Source organism: Hermetia illucens, chromosome 3, assembly GCF_905115235.1.
Source record: "Hermetia illucens chromosome 3, iHerIll2.2.curated.20191125, whole genome shotgun sequence".
Lineage (NCBI taxonomy): Eukaryota > Metazoa > Arthropoda > Insecta > Diptera > Stratiomyidae > Hermetia > Hermetia illucens.
The window spans coordinates 31,730,373-31,747,406 of NC_051851.1; the positions used below are offsets into that span (position 1 = coordinate 31,730,373).

Below are 17,034 nucleotides of genomic sequence, written 5' to 3' on the forward strand. Positions count from 1 at the left end.
AAATAAGATAATTTTGCAATAACGGTTACTACCAGAAATTATCGGCATAGCATAGCATAGGATTCAACTCAGGTGGTAAAAGTTTAAGAAAGGTAATTATTATCAATCCAGCCTGAACGGCATGAATTACTCTGAACTAGGACCATTCAGTGTGTGGCGCCGTTCTTAAAAAGTAACTACCTCTTTTGCGTCTTCTCCCTTGCGCCTAAAATTGATTTTACGTTGCAGGCAGGTCGGTAGGTAGATGTCATCCGTAAAGTTCGCGGTCTCTGGAGTTGCTAACAGCATTAACCCATATTTCCGGGCCGTGAAGCAGGGCGAACAACGTCGAGCTTATAAGAACGAACCTGCTGCTAGACGCAGGTCAACAACATTTGCTCTTAACTGAATAACGTCTAAAAGTTCCGCTGCAGCCTTGTCCGCCAATACTTTGATTTTCTAGAAAAGATTCATCAATGAGCATCAATTTAAGGTATTTAAACAAGAACTTTGACTCTATAACCACCTCAACAAACCCCAGAGGTGGTCGGCATTTTTTTTGGCAATATAACGACCTCGGTTTCTTCCAGCACAAGCAATCACCCATCCAGTTGCCCGTCGCATCAATACGTGAAGTCTATTTCGCATTTTTCAACACAGTTTCTGACGCCAACTGGCTGCGTATCACTTGAATAACCGAGCAAACGAAACTCGTTTGGACTGTGGAGTCTTCCCCGGTAACCACAAGATTTGAATAAATCACCGTTGGGCACTATCCCTCCAGAGTTTCATAGAAAAAGGAGTGGCCTCTCAGACAATCGATCAACTGGTAGCCGCACATATGGAAAGAATTTTCTAGTTTGTATAGCGTATTAGCACTATGGACTTTCCCACTTTAAAAACAAAGAGCTTTTACTCCCCGACGAAGTCTCCAATTTTTCGGGTTACCATCATCCACCCAGTCGACTAGCTTCTGATTTTATTCATCGCCGCAATATAGCAACACAAAAGAAACATTAGCACAGAACCGACTCAACTTGACTTTAGCAATGAGATAACTGTACTTTTAGCTTTTAGACAGGGCAGCGAAAGCAGATCCAGCGCTGTTAATGCCATTAATGCAGATAGGAAGAGTGAACATCTTGGTTTTTTGGTGTTTATCTTCAGTCCAACTCAACTTGCCCCTTTTACCAAATCCAGAACAATTTGGCCAAAGTCCATGACCCAGTGAGATAGCAAACAGATGTTATCAGCGTAGTCGAGGTGTTTGAGAAAAGATATCAACAACCATGGAATTACTCAGCTCTTCCACTGTGGGGTGACAGCTGAGTCATACAAACGGTCGATGTTAATCCTAAGGGGTCGCAGCTTTCCAACCCTGCGAGAAGTCGCGGACACAAAACACAAGCGAACGTGGTCGATATCAGTGGCTCTCTTGTTACGCACATCCAACAGAGAGCTCCTAAATCTACTGTTGATCACAAAATAATTGACCCGATTGCTCATTCGGTGTCGGCCAGTTGAAACCCAACTGACCTTCTGGCAGGCTCTGTGCTCAAACAATGTGCCACCAATGACGAGGTGGCGGAAGTTCCAAAAACCGATGAATCTCCCAAAATTACCGTTCCGGTCGACAAGACCGTGTTTCTCCACCACACGTCCGAACAAGGTGTTGTCACATCCCACCTTGGCAGTCAGGTCACCCATCACAATCAGTATGTTATCTTTAGAAAGCCTTCCCTCGAAAGCATCCTTCTTCACTATATCGGAAGTCTCTATTAGTAATACTCCTTAACCTGGACCGGAATCTTGCTGTAACTATCAAAAGCAACCCGACAACGGATTCCCGTCTGTTACCAACCAGCTTTCCAGAGTGCAAAAGTACATTGCCATTAGTGTGACAAGAGGAAGAGGAGTACTTTGCAGAGCCTTTATAACAGCTTATATGAATGGAATTCCTGCTCAAGTTAGAGAAAGCGCGCATTCTGAGGATCTTCACTACCGTTCTCAAGCAGCGTGTGCACATTCCAGAAACCAATGATGGCCGTTTTCAATAGTCAAAGGTCTAGGCCGTGAGGTCAGTCCCTAACCGAGGCGTTGTTCACGTTTCGGTAGCAGTGGAGTTCCAAAATTTACTAGTGACTGACTAAGAAACGTTGGTACATGAGCCCTATATTGGACCAGGGCATCGGGTAGCTGCTTCCAGGGAGCGCACGTTCAATGAGAAAATGCGCAAATCGTGATTCCTTTGTCGTTGCCGGATTCGTTGTTGTATTATCTGGCCAGACCGACGCTCCGTTGTGGCTTCATAACTTCGGTTTTCCGTGTAGGGTTGTCAGCCCTATCCAACCCCCAGCCCGTTTCTAGGCGCGGGAGACTCGCATTCATCCTTCTGCATCTGCTGCTTTTCGATAAGAAAAAGCTGCCAGCGGTTACCACGTGGAGGTGGAGATAGAGTTTGGTAGTAGAGCTGTTGATGTTCATTCAGCAGGCGTTTCCCAGGTTTTATGCTCAGTCGTGGGTACCAATCCACGTTTCGCCTGAGGCCTATACTAGTCTTTGACCACAGAGCTTATAGTAGCTGCTTATCTTGTCAACTTACACTTGGTTTTCCAATTTGAGAACTATGTGCCTAACCATATTTATATTTTTAAAAAATGTACTGCAGGGAGGAGCATAATGTATAACAGCATTATCGCGGCTTCAAATTTTGAATGAAGTGGCGCTAATGGATTGAGCCTTGTTTAAGTTTCACACGATATTTGGACAAATAAGAAGAAAAGCGCATTAGCATCGACTACCCGGTATTAACTTTCAACCTAGCTTCCTCAGCTTTTTCCTGACTGACTGATTCGCCTCCATGCTTCATATTTGTGCATGTGTTATGGAACTTTGAGGTTTGCCTATTGCTGAATAATAGTTGGGTCATGCAAATGACCCTTTTGCGAATGAACCACTTTTAAGTACATAGCTGAAACCAATGCTAGCGATTATTAATGTCAATCAGTTGAAACCATTTATGGTAAGCTCTGTAATAAAAAAATTCTTCGGTAATGACGAGCTACTGAAAATTACAAAAGTCTGCAACTTTTTTGGCATTATTGTTACAACCGTTGCGGATACGCTTCTCAATGGCAAAGTCAAACAAGGTTGGACAACAAAGCGTTCAGTTCTCCCACAACCGAACGCTGTATTAGTAGTCGACGCAACAGTCGAAAAGGATCTAGCCCTAGAGACGCATCAAATTGAAATAGTGCCTCGAATCAAGAACTTGACCGTCCTCCCCCGTCTCTCCGAAGCTTCTAAAGGTTTAGTAATTTACGAAATATACCACCTTCTGTCTACTTTTCCAAAAGAAGTCAGAAATATCTTCAGCGGAGTTAGCTTTACCACTTGGATATCACTAGTTCCCACTCTAAAGAAACTTCGACATAACTTTATTAGAAATAAATTAAGTATTCAAAGAAAAGTGCAGGTTTGGTTGCCTATCTGTCCACAAAAAAAGTGGACAAAACCCATATATTGCATTGAGGTGGGTAGTATAGAAATCTACTGAGCTTCTTTGAATAATTGAATCAAATTTATCTTCGCTAACTTCGGAAGAAGTCCCGCGAAATTCATTTGGATTGTTGTTTCAAGGCAATCCCTAGATTCCGAGTAATTCGGCAAGCAATACAAGAAATTCCCACAAGCTGTTAAGCCATCCAACTTCCAACTCATGTCCCAAACCAGAAACAATGAAAGCGAAACTTTCCTGCCCACTAGGAAGCTCCTTTCAGAAGATAATTTATTTATAGCTCTCCAACGTTCGGCAGTGTTTTAGGTCTTCCTTGCCAAGGGAACGTTAAAAATACCACTTGAGTCATCTACAGCACAACCGTGTTATCTCAGTATATTATTTGTTCGATTCGTTTAATTATTTCTTTCTCCTTCTCTTCCCCCAGGCATCTTCCTAGCGATATTGATATTCTTATCAGTAGCTGGTAATATACTCGTTTGCCTTGCAATCTACACAGAACGAAGCTTGAGAAGAATCGGGAACCTATTTTTGGCCTCATTAGCCATCGCGGACTTATTTGTTGCCTCATTAGTAATGACGTTCGCTGGAGTGAATGATTTGTTAGGTAAGTTGGAATTTAGTGTCTAATTCTTTTAGCCAAATGCTATTTGTCCTAAGGCGATGTTTGTGAATGAAATTGACGGAGGACGATTTACTACAGATGTTAGGAAAGATTATTTTATATTGATTTCTGACCGGGTAAAGTACTATATATGCGTCATTCGAATAAAGAAAGCTTTCTAAAGATAATTCTGTAAGTTATTTAGAAATAAGTCTCTCTAGATTTCTCTCCAAAGTAGGATAAAAGATTGGTTAATGGGGTGACCAAGTGAAAGTAAAATCTACCCCGAAAACAATATTACATTCTTTAGAAGTTCTCTTAATAGAAAAAAGATCAATGCTCTTTCTAGGCGGTATCCCGAATAACTGATGCCACGTGGTGGCATGGACACATTTTATTTGACAAGAAATAAAAACGAATAAGCAGCAGAAGAGACCGAGAGAGAGAAACACCAACCATTCAAAAGAGCACTTCACTAGTTGGTAGCCGAACTGACCCCTCACGATACAGGAAATGCGTTCAGGAGTCATTTGTCCAAGAAAGAAGTACTTCAAACCAATGGGCGATGGCAATAGGGCATTCCAGGCAGAGATCCTTCTACGTTCAAAGAAACTATATGAAGCAAAGTATTGCGATTCTAACGCACAGGCTACTGTGGAAACGACTTGGGTTTCGGGCTCCATAGGAACCAGAAAAAGTTCATAGTCATGACACCCAGGAAAGAGGAATAACGGCGGAGAAAACTACATATACTGGGCAAGCCAACCAAGCCTTTGTGAGGTTCGTCGTACGATGGCTGCAACGGCCTTCGGGAGGAGTCGGCTCTTCTTAAGACATGCGTGCACGACTCAAGATCGCTGAGCACGCTGGCGACGTTTTTCGCAATGGTTGGTGTGTGGCGGTAGTTCAATCCGGTTCACGACATCTCTGAGCAGACGCAACAGGCCGGTTGGATTTATGCTCGAACACACGTCGAAAACTGGGTTGCTGGAGAGTCTCAAGTTCTCCCCGTACAAAAGTTCTGTGGGGCTTGCAGCAAACTCCTCGCGGCTGACTGTCCGTAGGCCAAGTAAGACGAGCGGCAGGACTTGCGACCAGGAAGGATCGTCTTTCCCCCTTATAGCGGCCTTTAGCGTCCTGAGTCATCTTTAGAGCATCCCCTTGGACTGAGGGTGATAAGCGGTTGTCCGGTGGTGTTTGAAGCCAAAGAGTTTGTCTAATTCCGAGAAAACAGTGGATACAAACTGCATTCTCTGGTCAGTGATGCCGGCACACCAAAGCGTGGTATCTATTCTCGACAGAGGATGACGCAACCGCGCAATGCCTGAAATCGTGCGAGTCTCGCAATGGGCCAATGATGTCACCTACTTTTATTCTCACATACTACGAAATTTTCTACTTCCGACATGCAATGCACTGTCTGGCCCAAGGACTGATGTTCTTGTTCATGGACGGCCAAAAATATTTCGTAGTGACTAACCGGTTCGTTGTTCGGATGCCTGGGTATACTATATCATGAACTACGTTAAATAATCGCTAGCGAAATGCGGCTTGAATATATAGCCTTGGTCCCTTTTCTGAGGTATCGCAGTGTAACGTAAGAGTCGAACCGAAAACGGGAAACTCACTGAAAGTGTATTTGGAATTATTCTTCAGGCTTTGGAAAACTGCGTCGTTTTTTTTGCGCCTGCGGGATTGCCGGGAAACCGATTGTGGCGGGTATCTTGACCTCCTCAATGCGTGAAAAAGTGTCAGCGACTACCTTGTTTTCTCTAGTTACGTGTTGGGTGTCCGAGGTGAATCTCTATGCATTGTCGGATTTCTGCTTTAAGACAAACGTTAGAGGCTTGAACACCGTGAACGGCCTCCCTTCTAGGAAATAGCGAAAGTATTTTGTTGCAAGATACGCGACTAATAAGTCACGATCGTACATACTGTAGTTCTGTTGGGCGGGGTTCAACTATTTAGAGAAGAAGCTCAACGGTTGCCAGGTTTGGTTCACCTTTTGGTGAAGAGCAGCACCTATGATGATGTCTGAGGCATCGATGAAAACAGCGGTCTCTACACTTTAACTAGTTACCCCTGCCCTTCAAAAACACGTGTACAAATTTGACAGCTGACGGACCATTAATTCGTGGGATAGAGCATTTTGTCTAAAACAACTTTTGTCAGTTTGTGTGTTAATAAAGCATTGCTTTTTTCTGGCGATGCTTTCTTCGGAGAAGGAAGGCTTCAGCCGGGCCAGGGAGACTCATTTGAGCATACCTCCGATGACGAGGCAAAAGTGCCTTGCTCGATGAACCCGATGGAACCCTCGTAAGGTGGCTCTAAACGGCATCGAAATCGTTGGGCACGTCATCACGTTTTTCGCGAGGTTGGCGGTTACTGGTAGTTTCAATTCCCCCACTGTGTCCTTGAGCAAACCCAACGATCCGATGAAGTTAAGACTCGACCTAATGTCGAGTACGGGGTTGTTGGTGAGGCTGTAGTTCTTCCCGTATACTCAGCGCAACCAAGACAGGTCCCCTTGGATAATTATAGCGATTTTAAGCGTCCTGTGCCATTTTGGGGATTGTGGGGTAATACCTCAAATCGTACGAGTCTCACAAAGAGCCAATTATGTTTAGATGAATTGTGTGGAAACGGAACAAACCTACCGCTTTCCTTACATGTTTTGTAGTTTTGCATTTCTGGCATGCAGTGCACTTTTTGGCCCAATAATGAACGTCCTTGTTCATAGACGGCCAGAAATACTATGCGGGGACTAACCGATTCGTTGTCCAGTTACCTGGGTGTTCTAGATCGCGAACGGCGGGAAATAATTACTGACGGAAATCGGTCAGAATATATGGTCTGGCCCCTTGTCTGATGTCTCGCAAGATATACTGGACGTTAAGCCGAAGATTCCTTACATGTGTATTTGGAGTTGAACCGACTGCCGGAAAAACCCCGGGAGTGAGGATCTCCACCTTTTCAACAAGCAACAAAATATCGTCAACTACGTTATCTTTTTCGGACACATGCTGAATGTCGGAAGCAAACTGGCTAATAAAGCTCACATACCGAAATTGGGGAGAGGATCCGTGTCCGACTTCTATTTCAAAGCGAAGGTGAGTGGCTTATGCTTCGTGATCACTGTAAACCGCCTGCCTTCAAAGGAATATAGGAAGTATTTTATTGTGAGATACGCGGGTAACAACTCACTACCTTAAGTGTTGTAGTTCCATTGAACAAAGTTGAGTTGCTTGACGAAGAACATCAAGAGCTGCCAGATTTGGTTCACCTTCTAGTGTACAGCAGCACCTACTGCAATGTCTGAAGCAATGACTATTACGGCTAGGAATACCGTAAGCTTCCATCAGCTGTTGTTTGGTGGTCTTAAACGTCTGGAAGCCTCTGGGGACTACGCGATGAGGCTACAGTCTTTGGTGTTCGGCCCAGACAAATAAGCGTTACGGATCGATTGATGGGCGGCCTTGGAAATGAAATGGCTCGCAAAGCCTTTAATAAGTGATATAGGATACCGATTTGGAATTGTCTAGGCATTTGAGCGCCACCACAATGTCTCAGGTTCAGAGAGACTAAGCTCGGAGGAAATGTTGCGGTATTGTTGAAGACTTGTGTTGTTTACCGTTCAGTGTCGGGGTCATAAATGTAGTTTCTATTGCATTTTATTTGAAATACAATTAGAATGACAAGTGTAGACCACATCATGAAAGATCTTGTATGTAGTCACAAACCTTTCGATGGTTCAGTGAAGCTCGTTAACGGACGACTTCTCATCTACAGTGACGAGCAACTGAAGATGTGGGAGAAACATTTCATTACGGTTTTCAACCGTATCACATGCGATGAAGTTCCTTCTCTTGTGGATAAAATGGTTAGACACGCGGATACGGACTGATCCTTCAAGCAGAAGAAAAATCATTTCGGCTACCAATGGACTCAAGCGGAGTAAAGGGGCTGGACTTGTATGATAAGGGATGGCCGTTAAGAGAATAGAGAAAGGAAGTGGGTAAGGATTTAAGCGAGTTCCAGATAGAGTGACACTTTCTGACATTTAGTACTAAACCATTAGTATAGCACCAACAAACCGGAGCGTCTAGGTTAGATTGAAGGGAAACATAGTCCATAGGCGACAATATAGCAGAAAACGGTTTAAGGTGATGATCTTGACTCAGGATAAAGCAAACAGAGACAAGTAAGAAGGGTAGGAAAGGGGGCGATATGATCGCTGATAAAAAATAAGAATAAAAATAAGGTTCCCAGAATAGATACCTGCCGGACGCCAGAGGAGGAGGGGGTGGGGGAGCGGGATGGGCAACCATCAAAAGAGGCGTGGTTGGATCGTTTGGATAAGTACCAGGCAAGCCATTAAACAAGTGGTATGGAAGCGTTAGAGACAAGAGTTTGGATAGAAGTATCTTGTGATTTAGAGTTTCGAAGGCTTTAGCAAAGTCAGTGTAAATGGTATGCAACTCCTCTGGCGACAATGTTGGTAAAGTCGAGCAAGTTGGAGGCAGTGGACCTACGCTTAACGTGTTGCTCTTTCGCTATGTGGTAGCCAAATTGGGCAGACAACCAGTCGCTGACACATCTTTCCAAGATTTTGGAACATAAGGAGAGGAGGAAAATGGGACGATAATTCTCGACAAGCGTACGACCGCCACTTTTGTGAATGGGGATGATGATAGCCTCCTTCCACAAGCCGGGAAAATGGTTCTCTTCGAGGTTTTCGTTGAAAATAAGAGATAGGGAAAGAGAGCTTAAAACTGGTCAGTCCAGTTTTAAGCAAAACGAGGTTTGGGAGACCATCGTAGCTAGGGCCGATGTTGAGATCAAGTTTGTAAATGAGGTACTCGACAAAAAGGGGATACGCTAGATCCAGTAACGAGAGGAAAGAGGAGGAAGGAGAGCGGACATATACTGAGGAAAAATAGCGCCAGAGTGAATTACAAGATAATTACGGGGAGTTAGCTGAGGAGCCAGAGAATTTAATAGACGTGGGGGGGGGGGGGGGGGGATAGCTGGACAGAACAGCGGAAGTTACAAATGTGGGACCTGAAATGGTTGAGGTTTCCGCGCTTTAGCAAGTCTTCAATACTGATCAGGTATTGGTTTCTGAACTCACGTATTAATGATTTAGCCGAGGAACCCAGAGTTTTGATAAAAACTAAGTCAGCATAGGTTCTAGAAGACAGGAACTTCTTTTTCGCAGTATGTTTTTGACGAAGTTTTTTTGTGGACTTCAGTGGTGAAGCAAACAGTGTAGGAGGGTAAGCACCTAGGAGAGGAGGAGACGTAGTACGAAAGAAGATCAGATAAAGTGGTATAGAAAATATTGAGTGCTTGGTCACACGTTAATGGAGAGAAAGAGAACTTCGAAGTTCACCTTACGGAAGCTGAAGTTGGGGGTCGCGTGTGACAAGGGAGTGGAGTCGAGATATCTGAGCATCGAACTCGATAGCAGGGTAATGACCGTCAAGGACAATGTAATAGGGGCATGAGGGGATTGGGCAAGGCAACGCGCAGGAAGGTTAGAGGGAAAAAATCAAGAGAGCGATCTAAGTCTTTTCTAGACAGGTTAGATTGGAAAGCGGGACAGGTGTACATGAAAGTGTATAAAGGAAAAGAGGGGTGGGTGGAGTTATTAGGGTGGGAGGGAAGGCCGGGAATAGTAGGCCAGGAGAGCATAAGGAAAATTAACGTCGCCACAGAGTATGACGGGAAATGTGGGGAACGAAACAATTAGGACTTCAGATTATCTGTCGAAGAAATACAGAGAAGGGGGAGCTCAGGAAGGGAAAATATACACAGGATATGATAAACAGCATACGCTTGGCGGAACGACTCGTATGTGGACAGAAACGTTGGAGAAGAGGAAAGATTATTAGATATTAGGGCACCTCCGTCGGTTGTCTTTCCAAACGCAGCGGAGCCTCTGTTACAACGAAATACAGAATAACCTTCGAAGAACATTCCGCATCTAAAACCCAACCAGGTTTCAGAAATGCAGATGACGACATGTTGGAATACTAAGGCTGATAGTTTGAAATCCGAAAGCTTGGTCCGTAGATAAAACAATATAAAGTTGTCATTTATGTTCGGCGAGGCGGACCTGAAATTTTTTCGAAGCTTAGTCCTCCGATAAGGTCCTCTGGTAAAGTTTGACATCTTTCTTTAACTGCCTTGACTTCGATGATGACATCTCTTTGGTCTCCCTCAAGGTCATCGACCTTGACCAAATGGCTCGGAATTTAGAAAGAGAGGGAAGTAGAGCTGGACTGAAGATAAATACTAACAAAACCAGGGTTCTCAGTTTAGCGGGTCATTGCACTCTTTCTTTCTCGATTAATAGGCAAAGCGCCTAAGGCGTTGATCAAATTGTATACCTGATACTGGCTGTGGCCCGAGATATTAAAAGCGCTAGATTCGCTTTGGTTGCCTTACCTAAAATCTGGAAATTCCATTATTTCAATACCAATATCGAGTTGTGATGGTTCTATCTTGCTATATAGGAGTAGCACATAGAAAGTGACACTCATTGTCACTCGCAGGCTTCAAGCCCTCGTGAACCCCTCTCTGCGATGTGTCATCGGAGTACACTGGCCTGACCCTATCACAAAGAGGGAACCTGTAAGCGATGTAGCTAAAAACATGGTTTACTTAAAAAATTGACCATTTTCGAAGCAAATCATAAACGTCAATATGACGGGGTACATTTTTTTCTGCAATGACATGTCGAGTTTTAAAACTTAAAGTAAGACGTCCCAAGTGATCATGAAAAGCTTGGTATATCAGCTTACAATTGGTTATTCAACAATTTCCATCAAACCATACCTTTATTTTCTCTTCATCAACTTCAATCGGCGTTGCAGTAGCGCATTTTCATCGTCGAAATGGAGGGAACTAAATTTCGGATTTCGGATAGGCTAGCAATGTTTCTGACCTGAAGTACTTTCCTGAAGAGGTGCTCCTTGCTCCTAGATTATTTTCAACCCTATTTCAAAAAATATATTGCCTCTCACTTTTTGCATTGTGATCATTCTATAGTTGACGAATTTAGGAGCCGTTATATGTATACTACATATGTATTACAATTTAAACTGCTGCAGTCATATAGGGTAAAATCTACAAGAGTTAACTCCTACTTCAGCTCTTCTGAGCAATCCATATATACCACATTGTACTCGTATATGTAGAGCAATAGTAGTGTTTTAACCTAGGAAGTAGCCTCATGGATTTAATATCGGTTTAAACATGCTACACAACTTTAAATCGATTTTGTAACTAAAACATCACCAGAACTTAATACAAGTTGGCTCCTACATGTGAGCAACCTTTGAACTAACTTCACTTTCATGGGCGAGTGGACATTCTATAATATTTGATCGTTAGAGAACCTGAAGAGGGTCTAAGATGCTACTTACTCACAAGTATGTCATCCAACAGACGCACAATGGAGTGCACCCTCAACAGAATTTTTCTTCATTTATTACTTTTCTAGATTGTCCTTAAAGTTATCTCTGGCAATATTTCCTGTCTTAGTCCCTTTCTATATTAGTAAATCGTCCTTACTTTTTCTTCATATCTACCCTTATGACATAGTCGTTCATATCGAATTTTACTATTTTTTCTCCTTTCAGGTTATTGGGTGTTCGGTGCCCAGTTTTGTGACACATGGGTAGCTTTCGATGTCATGTGTTCAACTGCCTCTATTTTAAACTTATGCGCCATATCAATGGATCGATATATACACATCAAGGACCCGCTCCGGTAAGTCTACCTTGAAAGGGTTGTTGATGTTGTTGCTCTCATGTTTCTTTTAACATCATCATCATTATATGCGAATCTAGTGTATGTGAATGTCTGCATGTGAATAGCGGTTGATATGTGTGCTCTGGGGACGGACGTGACCCCAATGTACTTGGTGGCTTTATTCATGTATTAACTCTAACCAATGTGGGGACTCGGTAGTCGGATATGGACATCGTTCCCTGCAAAATGATGATACTCAAATGCTCTTCAGAAAATTTAACTGTTTTGTTGCACTTTTTAGGTAGGTTAATGGTCGAGGAAGCTAGCAGATGGAAATGTAGTTAAAAATAGCTACGGAACACATTTAAAGAAATTGATAAAAGATACTTTCCCTCTGTATCGAAAAATAAGTAACGTACACATTTCTCAAAACTCTAAGCATTTGAGCCAATTTGTTAGAGAATCCTTTAGCCTGAGGAGAGGATAAAGTGGGCTTAATATTAGAAGGGGTAGTAACCAGGGCAACATGACCAGGATAACCATCCAAATTCAGAGCAGCTACTCCACCTATGACAGTTATTACAAACACTGACATGGCCTGAATCAACAAAAAAGCTTAGTAAATTAATATTATATGGAAGCAGGACAGCATTTTGAACTATACTTCAAAGCATTAGCAAACATAAACCCCCATTCTACATGCACAGATACATATCTCCTTCCTCTACAGTATAATATATATAGAACAATAGATGAAAAGTGGTCGCTGCTGAGATAATTACAAACCAGCTTTCCTCCTACTTATGTTTGGATCAGTGATGGTTCTGAAATCTTCGGAAAACATCGGCGGAAACATGCCTACATACTAAACCACACCTTCAATCGCTTACCCCACAGAAATGTCGTTAGATATTACTTCCCCAGTCCGGTTAACAATTGTGCTGCTATTTTTGTGTAGCTATCTCTCGCTTCTGCTATTCCATGATTCAAACCTCCTTTTGGATGTTTGTTAACTGCGTTAACCGGTAACTACAGCCTCCATAGTGGCGTTTAACCCATCTACATATGTGCTTTCCTTGGTCTTGGTAATTTTGACGTCGTCTTCGACTGTTCTTCTCCTAGCGTAGATTCGTGACAGCGGTAAAAACCCGTCTATGACTAATGCCCCCTTATCCGATATCGTTCAAAAGCCCCTAATTACCCTCAAGGTGCATATCCTGTATGAATGCGACAAGTTTTTTTTTGACTTGCATGAAGTGAAGTGATGTTCTGCCCTGAGTTCCCTACCAGGTACTCTTGTCGACATTCCTGCATCGCAGGTGTTGACAACGGCCTGAATTAGTTTTCTGGACACCTTTTCTGCTAATCCTTAATTCGTACTAGCGAAACTCATCATCAAATCAAACGCATCTTTTTCGAATAAGCTATCCTTCCATTTGGACCTGTCAGTTCTCCTGTGCTCGCTGATTTAGACCATTACCGCCTAATGATTGGAATGAAATAACATAAAGAAGATGTCAGTGATGGAACCCATACCGGCTTTACGATGTGTATTTGACTTACCGTTATTCGTTTCGAGTAGCCTATGATCTCTGACTCTGATATGCCTGCTACTGCATTGAAATTACCCCTGACAATTCCTGGATATCCAGTATGTACGTCGAAACGTAGGATGTCTACCATTGTTTGAAGATTATCTACTATGTATCCAACTAGGTATAGTAGCGTATTTTACCCCAAGCGACACCCTCTTGAATTTTTAGAACAATTGCTAGATAGGTAGGCAGGCGCTATGGTGCGCCTTCTTAATATCACAAACTGTAGAAACCATAGCTGCTTTGCTAAGAATAAGATGGCAGAGTGTCTGCAGCCTGGCTCTAGCTAGAGTTGTACAATCGTAAAAAAACTGTCCGAGGATTTCTCCCTTTCCAGCGATATAAACTGGACATTATGGGCCTAAGCAAAGCAAGATGAAGGAACTCTGAAGAGTATTCCTCTTACTGTTGTCAAACTTATGGCAATGTGATTTTGTACTCTGGAAAGCCGACTGGTAACCGACGCGAATCTGATGTGGGGGCTGCTCTGACTTCTACCGCAAGGCGCGCTCTCTTAACCTTCAGTCTCAAAGGGGATGAGCATCTGATGGTCGCTTACGATTGCTTGCGTATTGCGCCCGCCACTTCTCCCAGGGCTGGAAAGCTGCGACCCCCCAAGTACAACATCGACCGACTGTAACACCCAGCTGTCGCTCCACAGTGGGCTATCTTGCTAACCGGACGGCAGATATACAGAGTAACCCGCCTGAAGATATCGATAAGAATTGGGCCACCATCAAACATGCTCATTTCGCGGGTGCTGCACAGGTCTGGCTCACTGTGAAATCGTGGAAGCGGATCGATGAACGGAAAAGGTTGAAAGCTCTACTAACCGGTGCGTGCGTGGGTGACGCACTTGAATTCCGATACCGAGCAAAATCCCTAGAAGTTCAGCGTAGTGTACGCCGTGACAAGAGAGAACTCACAATTGCGCTGATCAGGCAAGCGGAAAATGCCGCAGATCGCAATGATTTCAGGAATGTATACCGCTTGCATATGATCGCAAATCTCTCGATGGTCCTGGGAAGAACGTTAACAGTTGACTTCTCATCCACGATGATGAACAACTGAAGGGATGGGGTTCCATCTCCTGTGGATGAAATGGCTAGTCGCCGTAACATGCGGATACGAACTGTTTCTCTAAGCAGAAGAGAAATCATTTCGGCTATCAATGCACTCAAACGGAGTATAGTTGCTGGGCTTCCCCGCAGAGGTATTTACCGCTGCTCCTGCTACAGCTGATCTGCTGCTTCCATCCGTGCAGAAATGTTGGGAGTCCGAGACCTTTCCCAGAGAATGAAAGCAGGAGATGATCGACAAGATCCCAAAGAAGAGGACCCATTTAAGGTGTGAAAATAGCTAAAATAATTCTGGAACGCATCAAAGAACATCTAAAGAACTTAGACAGAATGGTTGGAAAAGATTGGGGTAGTGGTTTCGGCTGTGTGCAGCCAATGTGAGGAGGAGGAGGAAACTGCCCTGCACTTTTTATGCAGCTGCCCGGCATCCTCAGATCTCAGACGAAGACACCTTGGCAAGGTTTTCTTCAATGAAGAATCTGCACACTCTCTGCCTCTTGAGAATGTTCTCAGATTCGCTAAAGCCTGCGAACACCGTAGGCGGGAAGCCATTGAATAGGCAACTTACGGGGATAGTACAATGGGCCTAATAATGGCCTGAGTGCTCGGAGCTGCGGCTCCCCCCATTTAACTAAACTAAACTAAACTAGACAGAATGGTCAGCCCCTCCGCACCATACCAACGCCTTACGGATCATTTTGAAACCGTGCGCGGAGTTTAGATCTGCTCTTCATCGATTTCATGAAAACTTTCGATAGCGTAAACAGGGAGTGTATCTGGAATGCTCTACGCACAAGGGGCAGAGAAACTCAAAGGAATTATCAAAACGACGTACGACGTGTTGCACCGAGGTAAAACCCCGGAGGATTTTGAGGTTCAAAGCGGAGTCCGCCAAGGTTGCATCCTGTTACCGATATTATTTCTTCTTGTTATCGGTGACGTTTATCATGCTGTCTTATCCGGGGGACAATGAATCTTTCCTCAAGCACCTCAACTACGCTGATGGCATATGCATGCTTTCGCACCAGGTCATGGGCCTTGGCTCTGGATTTGGAAAGAGAGGCAAATGGAGTTGGAGTGAAGGTAAACACCCACAAAACCAAGTTTGTCAGTCTGACGGGTTAACGCACTTTCCCTATCTGCATTAATGAGCAGATAATCAAAAGTGTCGACCAATTTGTATACCTAGGAAATGCAGTTTCGCCGATTTCACCTAGTTCTGAGTGGACTTTGACCCTGTGCAGTACATATTCACACGGCATGTCTTATTTTGTTTTCATCGGCTCTTAGTCATCCCCACTTTTGTCCATACTTCTCCTTTATCATCCGCGCGTTTCTGTCTTGTAACGAATATTTGCCTAACTGTATTCTCCGTCCTGGGCTTCGAAATCCCTTCCAGCTTGCGTTTCGAATTGGAGTCTTTGCTTAGTTTAAGCTTGCGTTTCGGATTGGAGTCTTTATCTTCTGCAGCTCCGCTTTGAGAATCTACTCTTACCACCGAGTGATAATCGCCGGCAATGCAGCCAAGGAGAGAGCGAGAGCGACGGTCTACATGGCAATACAGCCAAAGAGAGAGCGAGAGCAGCGGTCCACAACCTATGAGGAACCAGGAATTACTTCTACAGCAGATGAAGTTATTCATAACTAGCTACCTCTGCTTTAGGCGCCTCACCTGCGTCTGGTAGTTAGACCCGTCTCTGCCCAGTACGTTCCCTGAGTAACTTCTACTTTCACATGGTAGTAATTTGTGCCTTCTTCGGTGTCGTATTTCATCACTACTTCCATTTGTTACGGACACATACCTACATCGAGCTATGCTTTGTATAAATAGGTCTGCCCCCGCCCCGTTCGGAATTCCATCTGGTTCCGCACTGCCTTTTTCGATCCTTGCGAGAACAGTTTCCCCACTAATAATTTCAGCATTATCGGATAAGTTACCTGCGATATCTTCTTCCTCTCTATTTTAGACAACTGTGTTCGGATAACTCAGTGGTTAGAGCACTAGGCTTTAAATTTCATTGGTGGCAGTGGTATCACCTAAGTACCTGAGTTAAATCAGGGCAATAATCACGGGCGAACGCAATGTTGACCACATGGTCTCCTACAGATTTCTGTAATCCTGTAGTGTACCGTTACGTTCGAATACGTGTTCTAAGTGTTCTAACACACTTCAAAGCTCTGATCCAAATTGGATTGTCACGCCGGCTATTGTTATTATTGCTGTCCAATCTGTTACAAAGTCCATCCTTGGCTACTGCCCAACCTTAAAATCACCCGGTTCACAGCCTGCGGGCCAATCTACCGCAAAGTTGGCTATTGAAGCTCTTCTGAAAAAGTCTTCAATCTTGTCTGGCTCTTGTAAGCCTTCAATGGGACGTCATTATCTTATATTCTACCGCCGACGAAGCATCAGTTTCCACCGCTGCACTCAATTCAAGTACTGCGCTAGCAGCCCCTGGGTAAAGATAGTCTTCTCTTCCACGAAACAGTTTACTGTCCCCA

General features: G+C 43.8%; 1 protein-coding gene across 1 annotated transcript in view; it reads left to right on the plus strand.

The window, feature by feature from the left end:
* Positions 1-17,034, plus strand: part of LOC119652260 (dopamine receptor 1) — a 142,968-nt gene that overhangs the window by 92,520 nt on the left and 33,414 nt on the right. The window contains exons 3-4 of the mRNA XM_038056241.1: positions 3,924-4,103; positions 11,747-11,876. Coding sequence (XP_037912169.1) covers positions 3,924-4,103; positions 11,747-11,876 — 310 coding nt within the window. The remainder of the gene's footprint in view (positions 1-3,923; positions 4,104-11,746; positions 11,877-17,034) is intronic.